We start from the raw sequence: 23,637 nt of genomic DNA on the forward strand, positions 1-23,637 counted from the left end.
ATTCATCCGATGAGCCCCATCTAATTTATGTTGCGGGCTTATTGTGAGGATAAATCAGGAGGAGGTGAAAATCAAGTAAACTATCCTGAGCGAGGAAAAGTGGAATCCAAATATGATAGGTCAATGAAGTTCTCCCCTGTGAAATCCAGAGAAAGTGGAGATCTAAGTATGTCATTGCAGCAGATCATTAAAAAGTTTTGGCCCCTTAAAGCACACAGTAGCTTAAAAGAACAACAGCACCGAGACCAACAAAAACTGGCTTATACTTTTGCAAAAAGCTTCCCCCAAAGTCAATTAGAGAAAAGTTTTCCGTTGTCTCATTAAAGCTGTAATTATCTCCACCAATTAATTCTGGCTATTTTGTATGTGAAGCTGAGGATTCAGGGATGGGGGGTGGGGTGGGACGGATAAATGCCAGAGGCGGAGGTGTTTCAATACACAGTTTCCTTAATTGTGCCTTGCATGGATGCATGACCGCAAAAAACGCTCGTAACCATGTTTGCAAAAATGCGTTGGTCCTTCCTGTGGTTTCGCACATGGCCCCTCATGCAAAATCCTGGGGAGTAATGTTGCCGAGCCCCAGTCTGAAGCATAACCGCCCCCCCTCAGTATCTCCTGGTGTGCATTTCTGGCTTGAGACACAACAGAAATGATGCTTGATTAATTTCACATAAAACAGCAATTAAGGCAGATTTAATTAGAACCAGATCGTCTTGGCGGTGGTGCTTAGGAAATTAACGACTGCGTTTGTTGGTCTGGCCCGTCTGTGCATTCACGACTCTGCACACTCACAGATTCGCACGCCGACAGGTGAGCAATAGATATTGTTCCTATGGAACGTTTTAAAAGCTCCAAAAGTGTAAGAGACTCAGTATGCTAAAGAGACGCCCAGCTACATAGAAGGGTGTACAGAACAGACACAGATGGCTTAGCAAAAATATGCTTCTGTCTAAAAGTTATTTTGCTTCAATGGGGTCTCGATATAATTTAGACAAGGCTATGCATGCTGTAACCTCAGATGCAAGCCAGCTGTAGCTTCCAATTAGGTTTTCATGGAAACAAAATGAAAAGTAAGTCTACAGTCCCGGTTGAGTGTCAAAAGCAAAACTGGTGCTCGTGAGATCTCTGCAGGTTGCAAAAGCGGTGAAATGGCTTCCCTTCTCCGAATTGCTTAGGGCATCATACATGGTTTTCCATTCTTCAGTTCTATCTCCGGCAAGGCATGCCCTGGTGAGAGAAAACGACTGGCCCACGATCATCTGACGGGCAGAGGTTTGAATGCAAATCTCCCAAGCGGTAATCTGACATGCTAACCCCGGCTCTTTAGTGCAGAATAAATGAAGCAAGATAAGAGAATGACGCAAAATAAGAGACATTAGGCTAATTACGGCAATTCAATTTGCATATTTCACAAAGCATTTGGCTGGGTTCCCGCTGCACAGGTTTCTAAACCCCTGTTCGAAAGCATGTTACACTCCAAGCTGTAGGTGGTGCTAAACCCTTTTTATGCTCCCTTTCCGAAATATTCCAGCTTCTCCTTCCTGCCCTTTCAACCTGAAGAATTGCCTATTTCGCTTTTGCTTTTCTCTTGTGTAAATCCATTTCTTTGTTTCCATATCATTGTCTATACATTCATACATTTCCCCATTAAAATGTACATACTTTGCAATATTAATGGAGCACCAGCATAGTACAGCGGTTAGTGTGTTCAACTAGGGCCAGATTTGAATCCCTACTCTATCATGAAAGCATACCAGGTAGCAGGGCTTTTTTCCAGTGGGAACAGGTGGAACGGAGTTCTGGCACCTCTTGAAAATGGTCACATGGCCAGTGGCCCCACCCCCTGATCTCCAGACAGAGGGCAGTTTAGATTGCCCTCCATGCCGTTGGAGCAGTGTGGAGGGCGATCTAAACTCCCCTCTGTCTGGAGATCAGGGGGCGGGGCCACCAGCCATGTGACCATTTTTGCCGAGGGCGATTTAAACTTTAAAAAAAACCCTTGTTCCAGCTGACCCAAAGTGACATCATTGTGCGGTCCTGAGTTCCATGCTCTTAATGATGAACAGAGCATGGTTTCCAGTTCTGAAAAACACCAGGCTAACAAAACACTCTATACCCGACAATAGCCCTGCAGAGAAGATTAGCACATCAAGCACCAATCCATATGCAAAAGAACCTCCTCAGGATACAGTGAAGCCTCCCGCCATTAGCATTCCACACCCTGGGAAACTCTTACAGGATGACTCAGCTCAACCCCACCCCTCCTGAGTAGATATAAATGACCTGCCAACATCTTTTCCACACTGTGACACTGAGAGATCTCTGTCTTTTGGTGCTACACCTCTGAAGATGCCAGCCACAGCTGCTGGCGAAACGTCAGGAACTACAATGCCAAGACCATGGCAATACAGCCCGGAAAACCCACAACAACCATCGTTCTCCGGCCATGAAAGCCTTCGACAATACACTATGGAACTCTATTCATAATTCACCTCTCCTCAATTTTATCATCACAACAACCCTGCCAGGTACACTGGGCTAAAAGAGAGCGCCTAGCTGAAGGACCTCCAGCGAGCTTCATGGCTGAGTGGGGATTTGAACTCGGATTTGAACCCAGCTCCAGAGCTCTAACCATTGAACTACACAGCCCGTTACACACATTTCTATTAAGGCACTATTTCTACTTTTCCATCCTTGAAGCCTTGCTAGAACGACCCAGAAAACGGTGATGAGCCACCAACTTCCGGAGACTCACTGCATTCAGACACCCCTCGAGGTGGATGGATGTGGACCCGAGGCATTTTTCTTCAAGTATTCAGACATTTGGAATAACCTGATATTTCACTTCCAGAAATTCCACAGCATGCAGCAAATCCCTCTGAGAAATCTTCCCGTTTACTATTTCATGTAGTAAAACCACGTTTTGTGATTGTAAGCAAATGAATTGAACTAAACTGGTATCCTTCTAAATTCTGCTGGGGTGTGTGTGTGTGTGAAGTGAAACCTCCAAGTTTGGCATCCAAACTTCCATGTCCGAGATCCCAGAACTGAAACTGGTATCCAACAATGCCCCCCACCCCCATAGACTGTTCTCTAATCAGATGGCTTGTACAACTCACACTGCTTGTCACAATGAGCATCCTCTTCCGATAAAATGATCAAGATTTACAAAAACCTTGCGCCTGGACTGTTTTAATGACTTTTTACAGATTATTATTGATTTTATGTTTCCGTGATTAATTCACTGTGTTTTATGAATGTTGTTAGCCGCCCTGAGCCCATTTGTGGGGAAGGCGGGGTATAAATCACATCAAATAAATAAAATAAATAAAAAGCCATCTTTTCCCATTTGCATTTTTGCAGGGTGTGATTAACGGTTTACATTTTTAGCGCTCTTACCGAGTCATGGTCCGGACGATCCAGGGTGTGTTGCCCAGAGACGGCACCGTCTCATCCATCAGCGGATGCGTCTTGACAAAATTGAGGATCTCATCCGGGAAGAAGCTGGAGGAATTATAACGCATCCCAGGGGCTGCGCAGCATCCAGGCCTAGGAAGCAAACGGGAGTCAGGGAGAAGTAGCAGCGTCACAAGTCAGACTCCCGCTCCACTGAGGCCGGAATCCCCTTTCCAACAGTAGTCAACTCTCCCCATGCCATCTTTCCCCTAGCATTTGGTGAGGTAGACTGCCTTTGAACACGGAGATTCCCTTTTGCTATCACGCCTGATAGGTCTTGAAAGACTGGCCTACCATTACATTTACGTAGCTTTGTAAAAATATAAGCAGACTCCCTGCTGGAACAGACCACTGGCTGGCATCTTGGTCCTTCCAGAAGCTAGATAGCACCAAGAAGCCCACCAGCAACAGAGAAGGAAGGTAACAGCCTGCCCCCCAAATTCGGTGTCCAGCTTCTGCTTCCCCAGAATTTTGGAGGAGGCACAGTTGAGTGGCAGAGCGCCTGTTTTGCATGCCAAAAATCCCTGGTTCGATCTCTCCACTGAAAGGGTTGTAGGTAGCTGGAAAGACCTTTCTCTGCTAGACAGCCACTGCCAGTCAGTGTAGTCAGCACTGAGATACTGATCTTACTCGATATAACAAGATGGGTAGCCGTGTTAGCCTGTCCGGAGCAATAGAAAACAGCAAGAGTCCAGTAGCACCTGTAAGGCTAACAAAATTTGGGGTAAGATAGGAGCTTTCAGGAATCACAGCTTCTTCAGATACTTCAGTGAGCTGCGACTCACGAAAGCTCATATCCTACCCCAAATGTTGTTAAGTCTTAAAAGTGCTACTGGATTCTTGTTCTTTTCTATTATTTGACATAAGGCAGCTTCATGTGGGATTCAGAGATAAACTGCCTCTGCACATGGAGGCTCCATTTTGCTATCACAGCTCTTGATTCCTTCCTTCACGAATCTGTCTACCCCATTTTAAATGAGAACCAGTCTTTTGAATCAGATCTAGACCAGCATCTTGTTTCTGAGGGCCAAGCTACAAGTGACGAATGACACTTGAACGGCCAGACTCACGTGTATTCCTCCCTGTTCACTTGCACTCCACTTGCGCTCTGCTTGATCACGTAGTCATTCGGTGGAGCACAAGTGGAGTGCAAGTGAACAGGGAGGAATACATGTGAGTCTGTTTACTTGCCGTTCAAGTGTCATTCGTCACTTGTAGCTTAGCCCTGAGAGTGGTCAATTGGATGCTTCCTGGAAATCCCTCCAAAGCAGGCTATGACGAAGAAACTGCCCTCCCCTGTGGACTGCTCCTTGTAGCTGCCCGAGCCCTCTGAATATGAAGGTTTTATTTGCCCATCATGACAAATTGCTGATTTGAAAGAATTTTGCTTACCGTGGCTTTGGTACCAATTCCTCAGGAACCGGGGTCCAAATGGATTCTGGGGATTTTTGCTCCCGGAAGCGCCCTTCAAAGACCGAGGCTATCTGGGCCATATCGAAGGCACAGACAGCAGAGCCGGGGATGCTGCGAAAGACAGGAAAGGTGTGTCACATGTCCCAGAGACTCACCTGCAGGGCTTTTTTTCAGCAGGAACGCGGCGGAATGGAGTTCTGGAACCTCTTGAAAATGGTCACATGGCTGGTGGCCCCGCCCCCTGATCTCCAGACAGAGGGGAGTTTAGATTGCCCTCTGTGTGGAAGGCAATCTAAACTCCCCTCTGTCTCGAGATCAGGGGGTGGGGCCACCAGCCATGTGACCATTTTCTCCTAGGGCAACCACTGAGTTCCACCACCTCTTTTTCCAGAAAAAAAGCCCTGCTCACCTGTATATCATCCGAATGGATCAGAGATTAGTTTCAAAACCAGCACGGCATGAAGAATGAGACCCTGAGCTATCCAGGTGTCCCCAGCTCTAATCTCACCTCTGGAACAAAATTATTACAAGCTACAGTCCCTTGGCCCTTTGTAATACAAGGATGATGGGCCTACCTTGTAGGGTTATTGTAAATGCTTTGAACTCCAGAAGATGCAAAGCTCTATGATCCGGGATGAGCATACAGGCTGCAAACAGCCTTCTAGCTTTCAAACTTGTCTCCTTAGAAAGGAGCCATTCTCTCTTCACATCAGGATTCCCCTCTCCAAGAGAACTAAGAGCCAAGCTACAAGTGACAAATTACACTTGCCTGGCAAGTGAACAGACTCACGTGTATTCCTCCCTGTTCACTTGCCATTCACTTGCAAGTGAATGGCAAGTGAACAGGGAGGAATACACGTGAGTCTGTTCACTTGCCAGGCAAGTGTAATTCATCACTTGTAGCTTGGCTCTACAATTCCCAGGAGCCACTGGAGTGAGAGACTGATGGTTAAACCACTTTAAATGTAGACACATGAAGAGTAGATTACCCTCGCTCCAGGGAATGCTCTGTCTACATTTAGAGAGCGATAAACAGATAAACACGTCCATTGAACTGCACTGAGAAATTCTAGCTGAAGCTCTAACTTTTAGATCAAGCTTCAAGGTGTTAATCTCGCACTGCAGCCAGTCCCGGACTGGACCTGGTCTCAGGCATTCTGCAAGGGCTATTATTTTTAAAACAAAGGCGCCAGGGCTCCAGAATTCGTGCAACCGAGGTATCCTGCCCTGGTCCCCCTGGCTTTTAAATCCATACTATAACAAATGCTTAAAGAAAGAAGCAGCAAATTTCGTCTTACGATTCTTTCACAAGCATTGAAAACAGGCCCAGGACGGCTGAAATTAAGCCCCATATTCTGCATGCAGTCAGGCCTCCTCTCCATTACAGCCTGGGAAATAAAGTCCACACAAGTTTCTAGTACATAGCAAAAGCGGGTAAGATGGATCAATTATGAGAATCCCTCATTTGCTAAATCCTGAGTGACCACAAATGCAGAAGATATAACAAGTCAACAACAACATTCGATTTATCTACCGCTCTTCAGAACAACTTAATGCCACATTCAGAGCGTTTTACAAAGTGTGTTATTATTATCCCCACAACAAAACACTCTGTGAGGTGGGTGGGGCTGAGAGAGCTCCGAGAAGCTGTGACTGACCCAAGGTTACCTAGCTGGCTTCAAGTGGAGGAGTGAGGAATGAAACCCGGTTGTCCAGATTCGAGTCCTGCCTGTCTTAACCACTACATCAAATTGGCTCTCACACTAAGCTGGCTCAGAAGATGCTTTTGAGAGTCTCCTCTCCACCCCCGACCCCGCCATTTTGGAATTGCAAAAGAGCTGTTCTTGTTTACACAGTGGACCTGAAGAGTTAGGTGACTCCCCATTCCTCTTCTTCTTTTTTATTTCCAAAAGTGTGTTGAACATTCATGGTTTGGTAGAGCCCCTCAGTTCCTGTCCCTCTTAACCCCCCCATTCCCCCTCCACTTTACTCAAGGGTACCTGTACAATGATAGAATACTTTGATGTGACTGTATTTGCGAGTATGTCTGGATCCTCTTGTTGTGGTCTTTTACTAACATTCAGGAGTGCATTTGCACATCAGCCAACCCCCATAAAAAAGACCTAAATGCAGTCACTACCACTATCACATTAACATGGCTTTTGTGCAGTTTTTCACCAATGCACTGGAAACACAGAGGGGGAAATAGATGCCAGGGAATGGAAAAGCCTGAAACTTGTGACAATCCGTGTTAAGTTCCAGCCCTGGAATCCACTCATATACCATTCCCGAATCTCCTTTTAAAATTGCACCTAAGGAGTGAAATACAGCACAAAGCCACATCTCAGTATGGGAAGGGGTCAAGCTGCTGCTCGCTAACACAAAACACACGTCCTTTGCTAGAATGACAGCCCGACAGAAACGAACAGCTTTCTTTCAATTTACAACCAACTTTTTGGGTACTCGTCTGGAAAGAACTTTTACATGCCGTTAGGCAGCAAATAAAAAGCGGTCTACAAGCTTGATACCTTACGATTTGAGCTGAGAACCAATACTATTAAAAATCAGCTTTCAGAGCAGCCCTGGTTCAATCTTACCCTGGATTTACACTAATGGTTCTTTGCATCAGTGACTACCAATCCAATATTAATAATACCTTACAGAGCACTCTTAAGTGTTTAAAGGGTATACATGATCATACCACAATGCTTATGACATACCTATAAAGGTAGCTGATTTTTATTATTAGGGATGAGCATATTTCCCCTCTTCTGATCCTTTATATTTCAAGACTTTCATTCTGCACTGCATTCCCCTCCTCCTTACTTCTGGGCCATTTCCACACAGCTTACCTCTCTTCGTAATGTCCTGGTAGATCGCGCAAAAAACGCGGGAGATCGCGTTTTCTCACGTGAGATTTGTGCGATGTCATGTGACGTTGCGCAAATCTTGCGCGAGGAAACGCGATCTTCCACGTTTTTTGCACGATCTACCAGGACATTACGAAGAGAGGTAAGCTGTGTGGAAACGGCCCTGGTTGAATGAGGAGAATTTTTAAGACTGATCGTAGAATTGGAACATGCATAGGCTGCCGCACCTTTCAGTCCCCTCCATTCATTTGCACCTTGCCTTCCCCATGTCACTGGTGTGCATATGGGTGCGCTGATGTTGAAAAGCAGCACACACCATTTATAGAATCACAATTGCTTTTTTAACCAAAAAAGCAATCTGTGAGATATATGTATGTGTGAGATAGATAGATACAGGGGTCATTTCGTAAGAGCTGGAGGAACTCATTAGCTCATTAGCATGACTCATTAGCATATGCCACGCCTCTTGCCATCACTGGAAATGTGTCATTAGTATAACTGATTTGCATATGCCACACCCCCTGACATCACCTATTCTGCTTGTTTTGGACCCAATCCTGGCCATTCAGGTCTGAAATTGGGCCCCAAATGGCAAAAAGGGGCTGAAAATGGCTGAAAAGGGGCCCAAAATGGTCAGGATTGGACCACTGATGACCGGGAGAGTGATCTACCACCTGTAAGAGGTCCGGTCCAGGCCGTTTCGACTCCAATCCAGGCCAAAACGGGCCCAAAATGGCCGAGAGTCAGGTGGGCAGGGCCACCTGACATGTGACCTCTTTGGGGAACTGCCGGAACTGCATTCCTGTGCATTCCCCCTCGAAATGAGCCCTGGATAGATAGATAGATAGATAGATAGATAGATAGATAGATAGATAGATAGATAGATAGATAGATAATATGGATATCTGTCTGTTTGCGTGTCTGTCTATCTAGAGATAGATATAGATATATAAATATATAGATATATAAAATTATGCACAGTTTTACTGATATGCACGTTTCCCTGTGCATAAAAAATCCTTACTATGACTGTACATACAGCAAAATAAACAACAGGTTTTGTAGTGTTTTATTAATAAAAAGGGGGGGACGCAATTGCAACAGAATTAAAGAAACTGGGAACTGTGGCCAACAGTGAAGTGTTCAAAATTTGGAAATAAAAATTGGAATGACAGGCTATTTGCAGAGCATTTGTTCCACTTTAGAATCAAGACAGACATTCAGGACTTCAAAATTGGTGGAGAAATTTGGATGATGAGAATCTTAGAAAACACTTAAATATTAATCTGATACTACAGGTGTGTATATGTGGAGCAGGGAGACAACAAGTGACTTGCTTAAGGCAGAGGGGAGATTGGAACTGGGAATGTCTGGACTTTAATCCAGTCTTTTAGCCACAACAAAACATCATCTCTAAGGAGCAAAGAAATAAAAGCAGGGGAGACGGGGCATGATTTGCCGACAAAAATCTCAAATTACCATCAGCATATCGCAAAGAAGTCTGGATTTCAGGAAATCTACTGTAATTAATTTCTGTCTCTTATGAACTTTCCCCCGTAACTGCACATGTCTGTAAGAGCTTTTTACATTTATCTAAAGTTACTGGAAAGGCATTCTGCACATGCTCATTGGCACCCTTGTTTATGACATAGCCAGGGCACTGGCATTAGGGGACAATTTGTTGTTAATAAATAATCATAATTGGGTACATAATTTTTTCCCCTGCTGCCTGCTACCGTTGTGTAACTCTATTAAAACAAAAATAACCTCATAAAATGCCAGTAAAATAAAAGCTGGCTCTGGGTTTTGGGTTCCCAGAGTAGTCCCCACTAGCTGCTCCATTCCCTTCTGCGCATGCGCACAGACTAGGGTTGCTAGCTGGTGGCTGTCATCCAATGGGAGACTGGGGGCACAAGAACATGAGGAGGCATGCCACCAATGCAACGGCATGGCATCATTTCCACGTGAACCAGAAGTGATGCAATGCTACTCTAGGATTCAGCAGAAACTTCAAGATTTTACCACAGAGAGCTTCCACTGAATCCTAGAGTGGCGAGACATCTCGTCCATATTTGCCACATATATTACATCACACCAGCTTTTTTTCTTTATCTCTCCCCCCCCCCCCACGTATGCAAGCCTGTTGAATGGTGGTGGGGGCTGGTGAGTTGACAGTGGAAGATCCCCCACCGTAGGCCTGGCAAATCTAGCCCAGATCCACATGTGGCAGCACCCAACTGGAGGAGGGGGAAATGCAACTTTTCTACACTCCTTTACGCTTTGTTGAAAACAGGGGAGCTAAAAAGAATGTGAGAACGTTGTGCTTTGTTCCTGCCAGGCACATCTCCCATCATAAAATGGAACATTGCTTCAGAAGTCCTACTGAAGTATTGCAGGACTCAGTGCAATCCTAAGAAGAGTTACTCCAGTTTAAGCCCATTGAAATCAATGGGCTTAGACTGGAATAACTCTGCTTACGATTGCACTATCAGTCTCTCATTCCTGGTGGAACGAAGCGGAGCAAGCAACCCTGGTTGCTGGTGGCCTCAGCAGACAGAAAACAGCCCAGAACAAAATTCTAAATATGCCACAGATAAAAAAAGCACACAGAGCAAACAAACTACTCTGCATTTTCCCTGAAGCACAAAAATATTTTTGGGCTGCTTCTTGAAAACAGGTCTGGGGGCGTCCTGTCTCGCACCAGACCCCTCTCTCGACCCTCACCTGTTAGCAGGTGTGGAGAAGACCGCCAGGACCACGGATCGGCCATCAAGCTGGAAGACGTCTGTGACCGACTGGATGACGTTGAAGTAGAAATGAGAGTCTCCTGGGACGGAGCAGTTGAGCCGAGCCTTTAGGAAGGAAGTCCACTGTTTCTCCAGCACTCGCTGAGAGCCACCCATGTCATTTTTACAGACCCGGGCCACTCGTGAAACCACCACCTATGCGGGGAAAGCAAGCAGAGGCAGGGGAGTGAAACGCCTGTGCCAACACCCCGGGATCCAAGTATCAGTTCTCTACACTTTGAACAAGCTCTCTAACATGGGTTCCCCTCCCAGATTTTGGTAATACATAAGATCCCATGAGTCATGAATGAAAAACGTTGACTTGATTTCCAAAAGGTTATCATTAGACCACATCCTGGTAATGAACTTGCCCCAAGATTGAGCGTACGTATTTGCCCTGTGCCTTGCTTGGGCATTGCCACTAAACAGGTGTGTTGAAATCTAAAAGCCAGAGAGTGTGAATGGCTAGGAAAGATTTAAAAGGGCAAACTTCCACAAACGGAGTTGAAGATGTAGGTACTGGGCAACTAAATGGGAAGCAAAAACAAACAGGAAGTTTCAAACTGATTGAAACATGTATTGAAATGAATGCAAAGTAAATTTAGAAGTGCACAAGAGCAGACAGGGCTGTCCTGCTCTGGTCAGTGGGCAACCCTGAATGTCCCAAATGGTCCCAAGTTCCAGAATGACAATCAATGCTAAGGGTAGAACTACACGATCGACAGAGAATATTCAGATCTGGAATCTGGAATCCAAATCAGATTCCAGGTTTGAATGTTCTCTGCCAATCGTGTAGTTCTGGCATGGATATGGCAGGAGGGAATGGGATACTTTATTCCCAGACACTCGAACCTCCATCCTTAGGATTCTAGAAATGTATCTGCTATCACAGAGAAATTCGGTTCACGGATCTGTGCTTCATGCTGCCAACTCCTCTTGGCCGTTTTGCAAAACCCAGGTCTCCACTGAACATAGGGACCCACTGTCTATTCCCTCCAACCTCCAAGGAAGACCAGGGTGGCTAGGCAACGGCAAAACACCTCTGTTCATCTCTTGCCTTGAAAACCCCAACAGGGATTGCCATAATGGCTATGACTTTACAACACTACCATCACCACCACCACCGAGACCGATATCCCTGGGCAGCCGGTGAGCCCCACGAGGGCCATTTGAAGCCACCTGTAGTTGCTCCTCATCTGTGATCAGTTATTTGGATTCATGAGCAGTAGGACTGAAAGATGCCCAGTGCTGGCAGGGAGAGAAGTGGGGGGTGGAGTGGCATCATGCAATGCTGCAACATTTTTTCTGTCCAGGAACTTGGAAGTGACGCCACTGTGTTGGGCAATGTTCTAAGAACTTTGCCGATCTCTATGTTTTTTGCCTTACAGTTTAGGGGAAACCCTGGAGCATCATACAACATGGCGACGCCACGTCCAGTTATGGAGCTAATGCCATTTTGCCAGGCGTCTGCCCCTCCTGTAGTGCTGGGGTGGCAACCTTAGGGAGCAACGAGGTCTGCTTATCCACTTGCCCTTTCCTTCTGACAAGCCCGATCCTGCATCCCTCTTGCCCACTTTTTGGGTTACTTGCGGGAGAGGATGGAGGGCTCCTTTAGAGGCCAGCGGAGGATGCAGGAAGATGCTGAGGTTTGGTACTCCCGGTGACATCGCTGGGATAATTAGGAGACAGACCGTTCCCATCACCCCCTGGATTCTGCATTTGTCTCTTGCTCTTAGTTAAGCTGAGCCAGGGAATAAATAAAGACAGGCTTCCCTGCCCGTGCAGTGGCACCCCTTATCGGGCCTGCAGATTAAAACTGTCGGTCCTGATCCTCTAAAGAGCTCAGCACTCCTAGCCTGGCACAGATATATCGGCCAGCTTACCTTTTCTAAGTAGTTAAACTCCATGGCAATCTCCCTGAAGAAGAAATACACGTGGCTTTTCCATTCCACGGCATGGACAAAATACGGCTCTGTACGGATTGGGAAGAGAAAGCAAAGAGGGTCACCAAAGCTTACTTTTAATGTTTTACAAATCTTCCAGCTATTACATTCTTGGGAGTTTATGTTCCCTTTCTTCCCTTCCCCCCATTATATGGACATTTGGGGTAGTTGGCCAAATCAGTCCATATTTTCAAGTTCCTATCCATGCATTGACCGCATCAATTGTATTTATCACCCCTTCTGATTCTTGGAAGTTTTAATCTGAATTAAAAGTCGGCGGGGTAGCAGTGGTTTGCTCGTTTGTTTTTCACCATTTGTAAGCGATAACCACATCCACAGGTTCAAAGCGGGGCCCAGTAACAGAGTTTGATGTAGCGACAGTCTTTGACGTAAGGACGGCTTTTGCCTATGTTTGACCAGCCAGAACTTTTCTCCCCTCCGGCACACCCAGGACAGGGACATGGACAGAAAACTACCTTTGAACCATTTGGAGTCATGCTTGACGGTGCGGAGGGTTGGGCTGTCTCCGAGGCTGCGGTAAATCACGGCATCGATGGCCAGGAAATCTGTCACCGTGGCGGTGAAGAGCATCCCTCCTGTCAAGGGGAGACGAAGAAGAAGGATGGAGAGGGGATGTCGTTAATAAGGCCCGGTGGGCCTGATGCGCTGTGCGTGGCGCTTCGCATAAGTGTAAAGCAGAGAGAAGAGAGACAGAGTGGGCACACGCAAAGGGTGCAAGGGAGAAGGCAAGGAGGAGATGCTATAATGGAAAGAGACAGAGCTAGAGAGAAGATATCGGCGTACTCATCCCCCTTGCTGTTCGGTGGACTCAAGCCCCCTGTTCCCTGGGTTTGACGCATCTGCCGCTCTCTGGCCTTCCGATCACCCTCTGTATGATGCCAGATGGTTTGAGCTGCCCGGGGCTTTGCACAGGAGTGATCGTGAATGGGAAGTGCAACAGGCTTCCTTTGTAGCAGTTGGCAGGAGGCCAGCGTAGTGATGGTGGCTTGCTGCCACTTGCATGGGTGCCCACCTGGTCCTTTGAAGTGTGGAAGAACTATGTGATGGTGCACACCCTGGGGAGGGAAACCTGATCCCTTCAGGAGGGCCTGAGCGCACTGAGGTTGCTTCTGCCTCCCAGAAAAAAAGGGGGCAGAATAAAGGAACGGCTTCTTCCTGCAATGGACGCGTAACTTGTGGAATTCATTGCCTGGTGATTATTGTTATTTATTTATTTACTTCCTTTATACCCTGCCTTTCTCTCCAATGGAGACCCAGAGCTGCTGACATCGTTCACCTCTCCGCCGATTTATCCTCACAACAACCCTGTGAGGTAGGCTAGACTGAGTGTGTGCCAGCCCAAGGCTACCCAGCAAGCCTCCACAGCAAGTGTCGAACCTAGGGCTCCCAGATCCTAGTCCGGCACTCTAGCCACTATCCCACACCGGCTTTCGCTGGATGTAGCCAGGCTCACTAGTACAGAAGGCTTTAAAAGGGGGCTAGATAAAATCATGTTCCATCAAGGATGGTTAAATGGGACCTCCATGTTCAGAGGCAGTATACCTCTCAAGGACAATGGCTGGAAGGAAGATAGCGATGAAAGGTGGGTCTATGGCCATTGTTTCATTGCTTGTGGTCCTTCCAGGGCATCCGGTTGGGCCGTGGCTGGGAGACAGGGGAATGGACTAGATGGACCCTTAGTCTGATCCAGCAGGGCTCTTATAGTCTCAGAACAGAGGCAGCACAGCAAATGGTCAGCGGTGAGCCACAAGCTTAAGGCCTTAATACTTGCCCTACAGTGTTAACTCTTGATGCCTGCCCTGGGAAGAGGTCATAAGAACAGAGAAAAAGCAAGACAGGAAATGGGGAAAGGGTGGCCAGATCAAATAAGCTGGAAAGAGAAAGTCAAAACGAGGAACATGTCTTAGAAAATTGTTGTATTTCCTGCCACAAGTGCAGGAGAAATACCACCACCACCCCGCCCCAAATACATGGCTAGGTTTGCCAGCTATGGGTTGGGAAATTTCTGGAGATTTGGGGAAGGCGCTCAACAGGATGCGATGGCATAGACTCCGCCCACTGAAGCGGCTGAGGAAGGGATCTCTGTAGTCTAGAGAATCGTTTATAATTCTGAATGACCTCCAGACCCCACCTAGAGGCTGGCAACCCTAACACATACGCACACCCCTTACCACATAATCAGGGCCCACAAATCAATCTCCAGGCCTTTTCCTGATCACCATAGCACTGGAAAGGGCTGTGCTGTAGGAATATCTAAGGCCATGTGGATGGGAGGGGTGTGGGGCAAAGCCGTTTCATGTATCACTGACCTGTGAAGAGGGCCACGTTGGCATGCTTGGGGTCGTAGGGGCACCGGGCCATGCCGCTGATGTTGTCTCCGATGGGTTCTAGTTTGTCCATCTGATGGAAAAAGAGGCTTGTTAATACAACAGGGTCTCTAGGAGGGCAGAGCCATGGAACACGCCCGAGTGTGCTTGCAATCCCCACAACTCTTTCGTGTGCTCAGACCTCTCTCAGCTATTATCTTGGAGGTGCTTCCAACCCATACCATAAAGTGAAAATTGATGCACACAGAAATCATGATGTCCTTATTATTTAAATCTGAACCGCGACTTTTTCATATCTAATACTAAGATGCCAAGACATCTAAGATATCCACAAAGGAGGCTACCTGCTGCACCTCTGCATGAATCATAGATCTGGGCTAGCCTCCAAACAGCCTCCACTGTGAGAGGGGTAATTCTGTTGCATCACATGGGATTGAATCTTCCAGTCATTCACAGGGCAGTCATGAATTGCCAGCTCTCAAAGGAGACTGCCCTGTTGCATCTCTGTATAAGTCCCAGCTCCAAGCTTATATTAGAAAGCAAGCTTTTTGCCCCATTTAATTTATTTTCCTTCCCGAAATTTCATGCTGTGTCCCTGATTCCTGGTTTAAAACAGAGAATTCCTAACACGTAGGACTTTTTTTCAGCTGGAACGCGGTGGAACGGAGTTCCAGCACCTCTTGAAAATGGTCACATGGCCGGTGGCCCCGCCCCCTGATCTCCAGACAGAGGGGAGTTTAGATTGCTGCAGAGGGTGACCTAAACTCCCCTCTGTCTGGAGATCAGGGGGCGGAGCCACCTGCCATGTGACCATTTTCGCAGAGGGCAATTTAAACTTTAAAAAACTCCCCCCCCCCCTGTTCCAGCTGACCCAAAGTGACGTCATTGTGTGGTCCTGAGTTCCACCACCTCTTTTCCCAGAAAAAAAGCCCTGCTAAAAAGTATTTCAATGCTGGCCTGGGTAAGGCCTGGGCACGGGTACTCACACTGTAGTTGGCACAGACTGGGTTGAAGGCATTGGTGCCACACACGAAAAGCATGTTGTCATTGCGGAGAAGGAGAACTTTGATGAAATTCCGGCATTCTGCCTGGGAAGGTGAAGATAAGCAATGAGAGCCAGAAAGCAGGGGGGCACTCTTCCTTTGGGACAATACTTAGCTGTCTCTTAGACTGAGACTGGAGTTGAGAGGACTTTCTGGGAGCTCTGGCCTGCCTCAGATGACCCCCCCCCCCAAACCTCTTTTCCTGATCTTTCCCCACTCCATAAACCAGGCCACTGTTCTGTCTATGCATTTTTTAACCCAACTGTTCTATCTATGCATTTTTTAACCCAACTGTTCTATCTATGCATTTTTTATCCCAACCTTTCTTGCATGAGCTGAGATCAGCTTACAGGGCATTACCACAGTCCATTTTATTCCCACAAAGTATTTCAGGTGGAGAGAATGCAACTGGCCCAAGATCTACCAGTGAGCTTCATGTCCAAGAGTCTTTCTACACGAGACATCTGACAAGTGAAGAACACACGTCGGGAGATGCAATGTTAGCCAGGAAGGGTAGTTTAAAAAGACAGAGCTGGTGGCAGGGCAAAGGCTTTGCTATACACTGGAGCTGAGTGAAGGGGCTGTGAAATGCCAGGAGGGAAACTTCAGCCCATTATAACCTCTCCAGGTCCAAGCCCGGCTCTGGAAGGCAGCTCCAGCCCAGTCTTTTTAAACTATGCTTCCCGGCTAACATTGCATCTCCCTACACTTGACAAACACGTGCCGAGATGTCTTGTGTAGAGAGACGCCAAGTAAGGACTCGAACTGGGGTTTCTCAGGTCCTAGTCCAACACTCTTAACTGCTACACCACAGTGGCTGTCTGAATTAATAAATAAGATTGGAGTGTATATACAGGAGTTGAGTGTCCATATACCAGAACTTGCCCACAGCTGCTGAATGTGTTCATGGTGGTGGTCACATTTGACTCAGGGAATTTCTCGGCTTCCAAGTACAAGAACTAGGTTGTGCTATGCTTGTGTGAATCTGTTCATCTCAAGGGCTGCTGCGGTGGTGGTGGGCTGGTAGAGAGTGCCCTCAAGTCATAGGTGACTTATGGCGACCCCTGGTGGGGTTTTCAAGCCACAGTTTTGGGGGTACTGTAGTTTGATGTGGTTTTATTGGTTTTATTGCTGTAAATATATTTATATTTACTGTTTTATCCTTGTGACCTGCCCTGAGCCCGCCTGTGGGGAGGGCGGGCTAAAAGTCAAATTAATAAAATAAATACAGAGACTAACAGAGGTGGTTTGCCATTGTATGCCTCTGCAAACCAGGTCTCCCCATCCAATTACTAACCAAAGCCGACCCTGCTTAGTTTCTGAGATCTGATGAGATCAGGCTCAGCTGGGCTATCCAGGTCAGGCCAGGGGGATGGGATAGATGACCAGAAAATGGGGGCATCTTCATTTCAAGGCTTCAATCCTCCCGATCTGGTATAGCTTCTTTCTCCTCCTCTCCGTTAACCAGGAAAGGCTAGCAATTGGCTACTCGCCACAGGTGAGCACTGCATTTACTCCAGGCGACCAGCTTTTGTAAATTTTTTTTTTTTGCACTTTGGGGGCTGAGAAGCTAGTATAAATTTGTCGGCACCAGACTGTCACAGACCTAAGTTCCAAGGCCATGCACATATGTGTGAATTGGTAGCAAAATCCTGCTTTTCTGGGGACAGACTCTCAATCACCTCTGGCTCAATTAGGTCTCTAATAAAATACGGGTGAGAGTATGGGGGGAGGAGGAATCTACCCTCCCATCCTGCAACATCAGCAAAAACTTCCTTACACCTTTGCATTTATCACCCACCCAACGGTTTGGATCAAGGCCTTCCCCATACCTGCCACCCTTCCTTCCCCCCACGCCTGCTCTCGAGCAGGCCTTTGTGTTGCTATTGTTGGTCTTCCTCCGCTCCTATCCAAGAATTATTTTTTTCACGACCGTTTCCATGGTTTCTGAGCAGGCCGGGGGGGGGGGGGGGGAGTTAGAGCTAGGTTGGATGTTTTTAAATTCTCTGTAGCTGCTTTTCTTTTCCTTCTGACACCCTCGTTTCAGCAACAAAATCAAGCATTTGTTTGCTTTTTTAAAAAAATACCAAACACATTGCTAAAAAGAGGGGCACCGGGGCACAACCCTGTTTGGGAAACGGGGACCTTCTGCCATGCAGAGTGGACGGCAGTTGTTCGGGAAGGGAAGGGGGAAAGGCTCTTTCAAACTAGAAGGTCCCAGAGGAACTGCGGGCAGGAGAGGTTAATCAACAGGGAACACGCCAGCGGGCGAATTCCTTGGCAAATTTTTGGCACTTCAGAAATACATAATAATTATCTCTTGAGTATTCTGACCGTCCTTGACCAGGAACAACAAAGAAAACTCTAAGGACATGCTCACTGAGTGAGCTTTTGATGCTTAAGTAATCCATTTAGTGGCTTAATCCGTCTAATCAATCACCTACATTTGTATTGGGATTGTGTTGAACGTTCATTGGCGAACATGAGCAATGTACAAGTTTTTTGGGGGGCAAAATAGCCATATGCCTTCCCGGCGCCCATATCTCTGGCGCTTGTTTGCCACTCCAATTGGCTGGCACATCAGTGCTGGGGCGGGGGGGGGGGGGCGTTGTTGCATTTATTCTCGACATTTAAAAACACAAACAACACTAGTAACATTGGAACAAGATGAAGACCAAGAGAGCAAAAACCTACTTGGCCCTGTGTTGAAGACTAAGAGAAATAATGCAAACACAGTAGAAAAGAGCAGGGCTCATTTCGAGGGGGAACGAGCAAGAACACAGTTCTGGTAGCTCCCCAAAGCGGTCACATGACAGGTGGCCCCGCCCACCTGACTCTCGGCCATTTTGGGCCTGTTTTGGCCGAAACGTCCCGGATCGGGCCTCTGACAGGTGGTGGATTACTCTCCCGTTCAGCAGCAGCTTGATCCTAACGGCTCCTTTTTGGCCATTTTCAGCCCCTTTTTGGCCATTTTGGGCCCAATTTTGGCCCTGAATGGCCAGGATTGAGTCCAAAACAGCCAGGATAGGTGATGTCAGGGGGTGTGGCATATGCTAATGAGTTATGCTAATGAGTTCCTCCAGCTCTTTTTCTATGAAATGACCCCTGGAAAAGAGCAAGAATCCAGTAGCACCTATAAGACTAACAGAATTTGTGGTAGGGTATGAGCTTTCCTGAGTCACAGCTCACTCCTTCAGATACACACATGCAAACACACTTTGCGTTTGGCCTTGGGGCCTTTATTCAAGAGCAGTAATGGGCTGAATCCACACTACATATTTGTTTCCGCGGCTTTTTCGCAATTGGCGTGCTATTCATGCAGATACTCACACGCTTTCCCATTCCGTGTGTTCCCTGCCATCACCGCGCCACTATTGCGCCTTCCCTCCAAACCACGTGATATTCGCGGGAATCCGTTTTCTCCCCTTTTTTCCCCACAGTGCATAAAGGTCGGTATACTGGTAAACCAACCGTAGTGAGCAGCAGTTTGCGCAGGAAGAAACAGTCACCGGAGTCAAGATATCGGTATACCGGATAATTGACCCTTTAAAAAAAAAAAACGGGAAGTGACGAGCGCCGTCAATTTTGACAGCAGAGGATGGAAGCGCCCACTGTGACACTTTACTCAGTGGCGTGTGGAGAACTGATTGCGCCATGAAGACGCACCGGAAGGGTGGATGTGAGGATGCACAGCCTGGTAGTGGAATGAAGGCAATTGCCACGACAGCGCAAGGTAAGCGAAAGATGAGTGAGTGTGGATTTGCCCATGGTGAAAACTGGGACTCTGAGCATATGCAAAGTGTTTTGCACTCATCCCCAAGTCACCACAGCAGCTTCAATCCACTTAGGATGGGAGAAGAGGCTGCCAGTCAACCATGAGTGCGGGCACTTTTGCAAATTAAACTCTGCTCTGCCCCCCTTCCTGTCTGTCCCCTCTTCTCAGGGAACTTTGCCGGGTGGTCCATGCCGGTATCCTACTGGGAGTTACGCGCAACGCTTCACACACTCGCCTCCTTTCAACTCCCAGCAAACATTTTATATCAAATGTGATTTATTAGGAGGCTGGTATAATTGGTTTTGTAATTAATTATTTCCGGTCTGCTGATCGGAACAGACACATCTCATAATCGGTGAGAAATCCAATTTCCAGATTCTATTAACGCCTCCCCGGACTGTGAACGTGGCAACACTCCTGGCTCCCCAGGGGGGCCTGGAGGACTCGGGACCCGAGCTGAAAAGATCCCGGGATCTCTGGAGGGCTGATGTCTGCAGCTGGGGAGGAATGTGTGCAGACACCTCGCAGCTGTGGGAGGCGCGTGTCATGCAGAGATGAGCGAACGTTCCTTATTTTGTCTCCTGGCAGATTCACGGAGAGTTTTATCCGGAGTTTTGCTTTTCTCCATGTTTCGGTTCTGTTGATGTGTTAGTCCTGCATACACCATACAGTGCATGTGAAATGGGCATCATTGAGACACTCTATATGCGTAGAATGCTGATGTCACTTTGAAAAAAGCATACATATTAGGGTGGGGGGAGAGAGACTGAAGCGAGGAAACAGAACGGCTGCAAATTTAAAGAATCGCAGGGTCCGATTTGCACAAACTGAAGTGGGGAATTCCAGGCTCAAATAGCAGGGGGGAGAAGTCCAAAATCGTTCTGAGAACTGGACTTCTTTGCAAACGCCACATCTAGAGCCACAAAAACAGTTCTCATTAAGGCTTGCCAACCTCCAGGGAGTGGCTGGAGATATCCCAGAATTACAACTGATCTCCAGGCCACAGAGATCGATTCCTCTGGAGGAAGTGGCTGCTTTAGAGAGTGTACTTTATGACATTATCCCCCCTTAGGTCCCTCCCCTCTCCACCCCTCCTCAAACCCCACCTTCCCCTGGTTCCACCACCAAAATCTCCCGGAATTTCCCAACCTGGAGCTGACAACCCTATTATCAACATTTGGTTGCAGTCAAGCATGACCAAGAAGGAGCTTCTGGACTGGGACTATGCAGACATGAAGACCAGCTCCAAATTCGCTGTGGGGAGGGAGGAGAGCTCTCTCTGAGCCGTCAGCAACCCCACCAATGTTCCTAAATTCCCTCCACTAAGGGAGTGCAAGTGGAGTGCAAGCGAACTGGGAGGAATACATGTGAGTCTGTTCACTTGCCATTCAAGTGGAATTTGTCACTTCTAGCTTGGCCCTATTACAAGCAAGGCTGCTTTCTCTGGTTCACTTCCTTTATTGTTCTGGCAGCAGACTTGGCACTGGATACCGCTCTTCGGTAATTCTGGCTTAACAAGAAGTTCTAAAATTGATTTGAGCACAGCTTTCAACACATTTTCATACCTTCTCCCTTCTCCGCACACCATTCAAAACAGCAAAAGAGCAAGCTTGAGGCTGCAATTTCACTTGGAGAGTATGAAGATGTTGTTCCAGTGATGCGCGCATGCGCTGCTGTGTGCTGGTCAAACATCACGCAGAATATTTTAAATACGACAGTATTTAGCATTGCATCCAGACTGACTTGTCTTTATTTTGGGGGCAGCATTAAATCAATGCGTTCGGTCAGCACAGAAGAGCAAAAACATGGAAAAGGAACGAGAAGAGCTGAGAGCTGTGGCCAGCCGCTGCACACAGACAGCACAATATTCTGAAATTTTAAAAAGGGTACAATTGAGGATTTCTGACGCTTCCCCTTGGAAAGGAGACTTGGTAATTTTGAATTCAAAAATCCAGGAGAAATCAGGATGTGGAGAATTTTGGAAGCATTCTTAACCTCAGAGAGTGCATATCCATGGAGAAGTGTGCCTGCTCTGGCCCCATTTAAAGAAAGGGAATGACATGAGGAGAGTTTCCAATTGTTTCTGTGGGATTTGTGCAGGAGAACTACCTGGTGGATTCTGCCTCATGTTAATTAGCAAAAGGAGCTAATTTTCCAAATGTACTCTATCAATGCTTTACTATTTCACCCACCTCCATCTCAGGGACTTCATCTCCCTCTAGGGATGCCAGACCCCCACCAGGGGCAGGGGATCCCCTGTCCCTGCCCCTGCCCCCCCACCCCCGCCCCAGCTTACCTGGCCAGCAGGGGGGGAGTGCACCTTCCGTGCGCGCTCCCCTGCAGTACCGCACGCTCCCATGCACTGCAGCCGCCTGGATTGGGCCTGTTTTGGCCCAGATCAGGCCCGGATCGGGGCCACTGCGGAGTGCAGGAGCGCTCCTGCCCTCCACAGTGCCCCAAAACGTGCCCGTTTCAGCCCAGATGGGGATTGTTTTTGGGCCTCTTTTGGCATGGATCAGGCCTGTTTTGAGCTGCTGCGGAGTATGGGAGCACTTCTGTGCTCTGCAGCAGCCCGAATCAGGCCTGTTTCGGGCTGCTGCAGAGCTTCCGTGCTCCGCAGCAGCTCAGAATGGGCCCAATCCGTGCCCAATCTGGGCCAAAATGGGAGCATTTTGGGCTACTGTGGAGGGCAGGAGTGCTTCCGCACTCCGCAGCATCCCCAATCTGAGCCCCTGCGGAGTGTGGGCATACCCCCAGGGGCCGTGTGATGACATCACTTCCCGGAAGTGATGTCATTGCGCTTGCGAGAGCGCTTTGCGCATGCGCACCCCCCCAACTCTGCAGGTAAGTACCAGGCCCCAATCTCCCATTGGGACGTTGAGAGGGCCTGGCAACCCTATCTCGCTCCCAAAGAAGACATGTGGGCATTTTGAGGCTGAACCACATGGGATGGTGGGATGCCGTCAGTGGAATTGTAGATGTGCAATTTGGCCCCTAAATAGAATTCCCAACACTGCCTTGGCAAATGCTGGGAGATTTGGGGAAGCATTGCCTGGGGAAGGCAGAATTTGGGAAGCATATGATATCACTTCTGGGTCACACTCTAGGCTGCCTCCCCTAGTCTCTATCCTCTTTACCACAGAGACTAGGGAAAATTCCTAGAATTTCACTATATGGATGCCATTTTTAATTCCACTCCCCATTTCCGTGAGGGCAAGGAATTGGGGCTAGGGGCTCATAATTCCCTGCCCCAGGCAGGAAAATGGGAGGCCTAGCCTTAAAGCAGCTGGTTGCGTATGTAATATGGATTGTCGCTGAGGAACTGTGTACGTGTTAACTCTCCACTGTGCCACCTTTCCTTGATCGGAGATTCCCCCCCCCCAGCTTCTTTACGCCCCAACAGGGAAAAAAGAAAGGCACAATTCTCTGCCCGTTCCCCTAAAAGGGTGTAAAATTGATGAGGGTGATTTTCAGTACGGAAGACAGCATAAGGGGAAGAGCTAACCCAACCCCTTTGCCGATGCTGCAGCCTCCCACACCTGTGGGCCGCCTACCGGCCTGTTTGGCCCTCTGTCTGCTAAGAAGTGGAACACGCACCTGCTTCTCCCCAACTTGCAGGCACCTGTCAATCTGAGTTGATCCATTACCGGACGGATCCCATTAAGCTGCTGCTTAGAACACACAGCTGGTCAGGGTTGGCCTGGGGGTGCGCCCCCAACCTCAGCAACACGGGGTCAGTCCTTTGGCTGTTGCGTATCATGGCTACAGAATGGAGACGTATTTGGGAGAGATCGTCCTGGTTGTCAGAAAAGCTCTGAAACTCTTGGGCTGCACGCAGGGTGAATTGTTCAAACCCAGCACGGCAAAGAGACAGCTGAAGCGCCCTCTGTTGACTTGGAAGCCCTGCCACAGATTGGCAAGCTACGCCCCCCCCCAACCTCTCCACTATCATCCAATCTTGCAGGGCTTTTGCCAAGACTATGAAGAGGATCCATGGCTTACT

General features: G+C 47.8%; 1 protein-coding gene across 1 annotated transcript in view; it reads right to left on the reverse strand.

The window, feature by feature from the left end:
• Positions 1-23,637, reverse strand: part of SEMA6B (semaphorin 6B) — a 176,022-nt gene that overhangs the window by 10,828 nt on the left and 141,557 nt on the right. The window contains exons 6-12 of the mRNA XM_054980607.1: positions 15,803-15,904; positions 14,799-14,889; positions 12,945-13,064; positions 12,409-12,497; positions 10,464-10,681; positions 4,849-4,980; positions 3,400-3,549 (exon numbers count right to left, since the gene is read on the reverse strand). Coding sequence (XP_054836582.1) covers positions 3,400-3,549; positions 4,849-4,980; positions 10,464-10,681; positions 12,409-12,497; positions 12,945-13,064; positions 14,799-14,889; positions 15,803-15,904 — 902 coding nt within the window. The remainder of the gene's footprint in view (positions 1-3,399; positions 3,550-4,848; positions 4,981-10,463; positions 10,682-12,408; positions 12,498-12,944; positions 13,065-14,798; positions 14,890-15,802; positions 15,905-23,637) is intronic.

The sequence above is a fragment of the Eublepharis macularius genome, chromosome 5 (genome assembly GCF_028583425.1).
Source record: "Eublepharis macularius isolate TG4126 chromosome 5, MPM_Emac_v1.0, whole genome shotgun sequence".
NCBI lineage: Eukaryota > Metazoa > Chordata > Lepidosauria > Squamata > Eublepharidae > Eublepharis > Eublepharis macularius.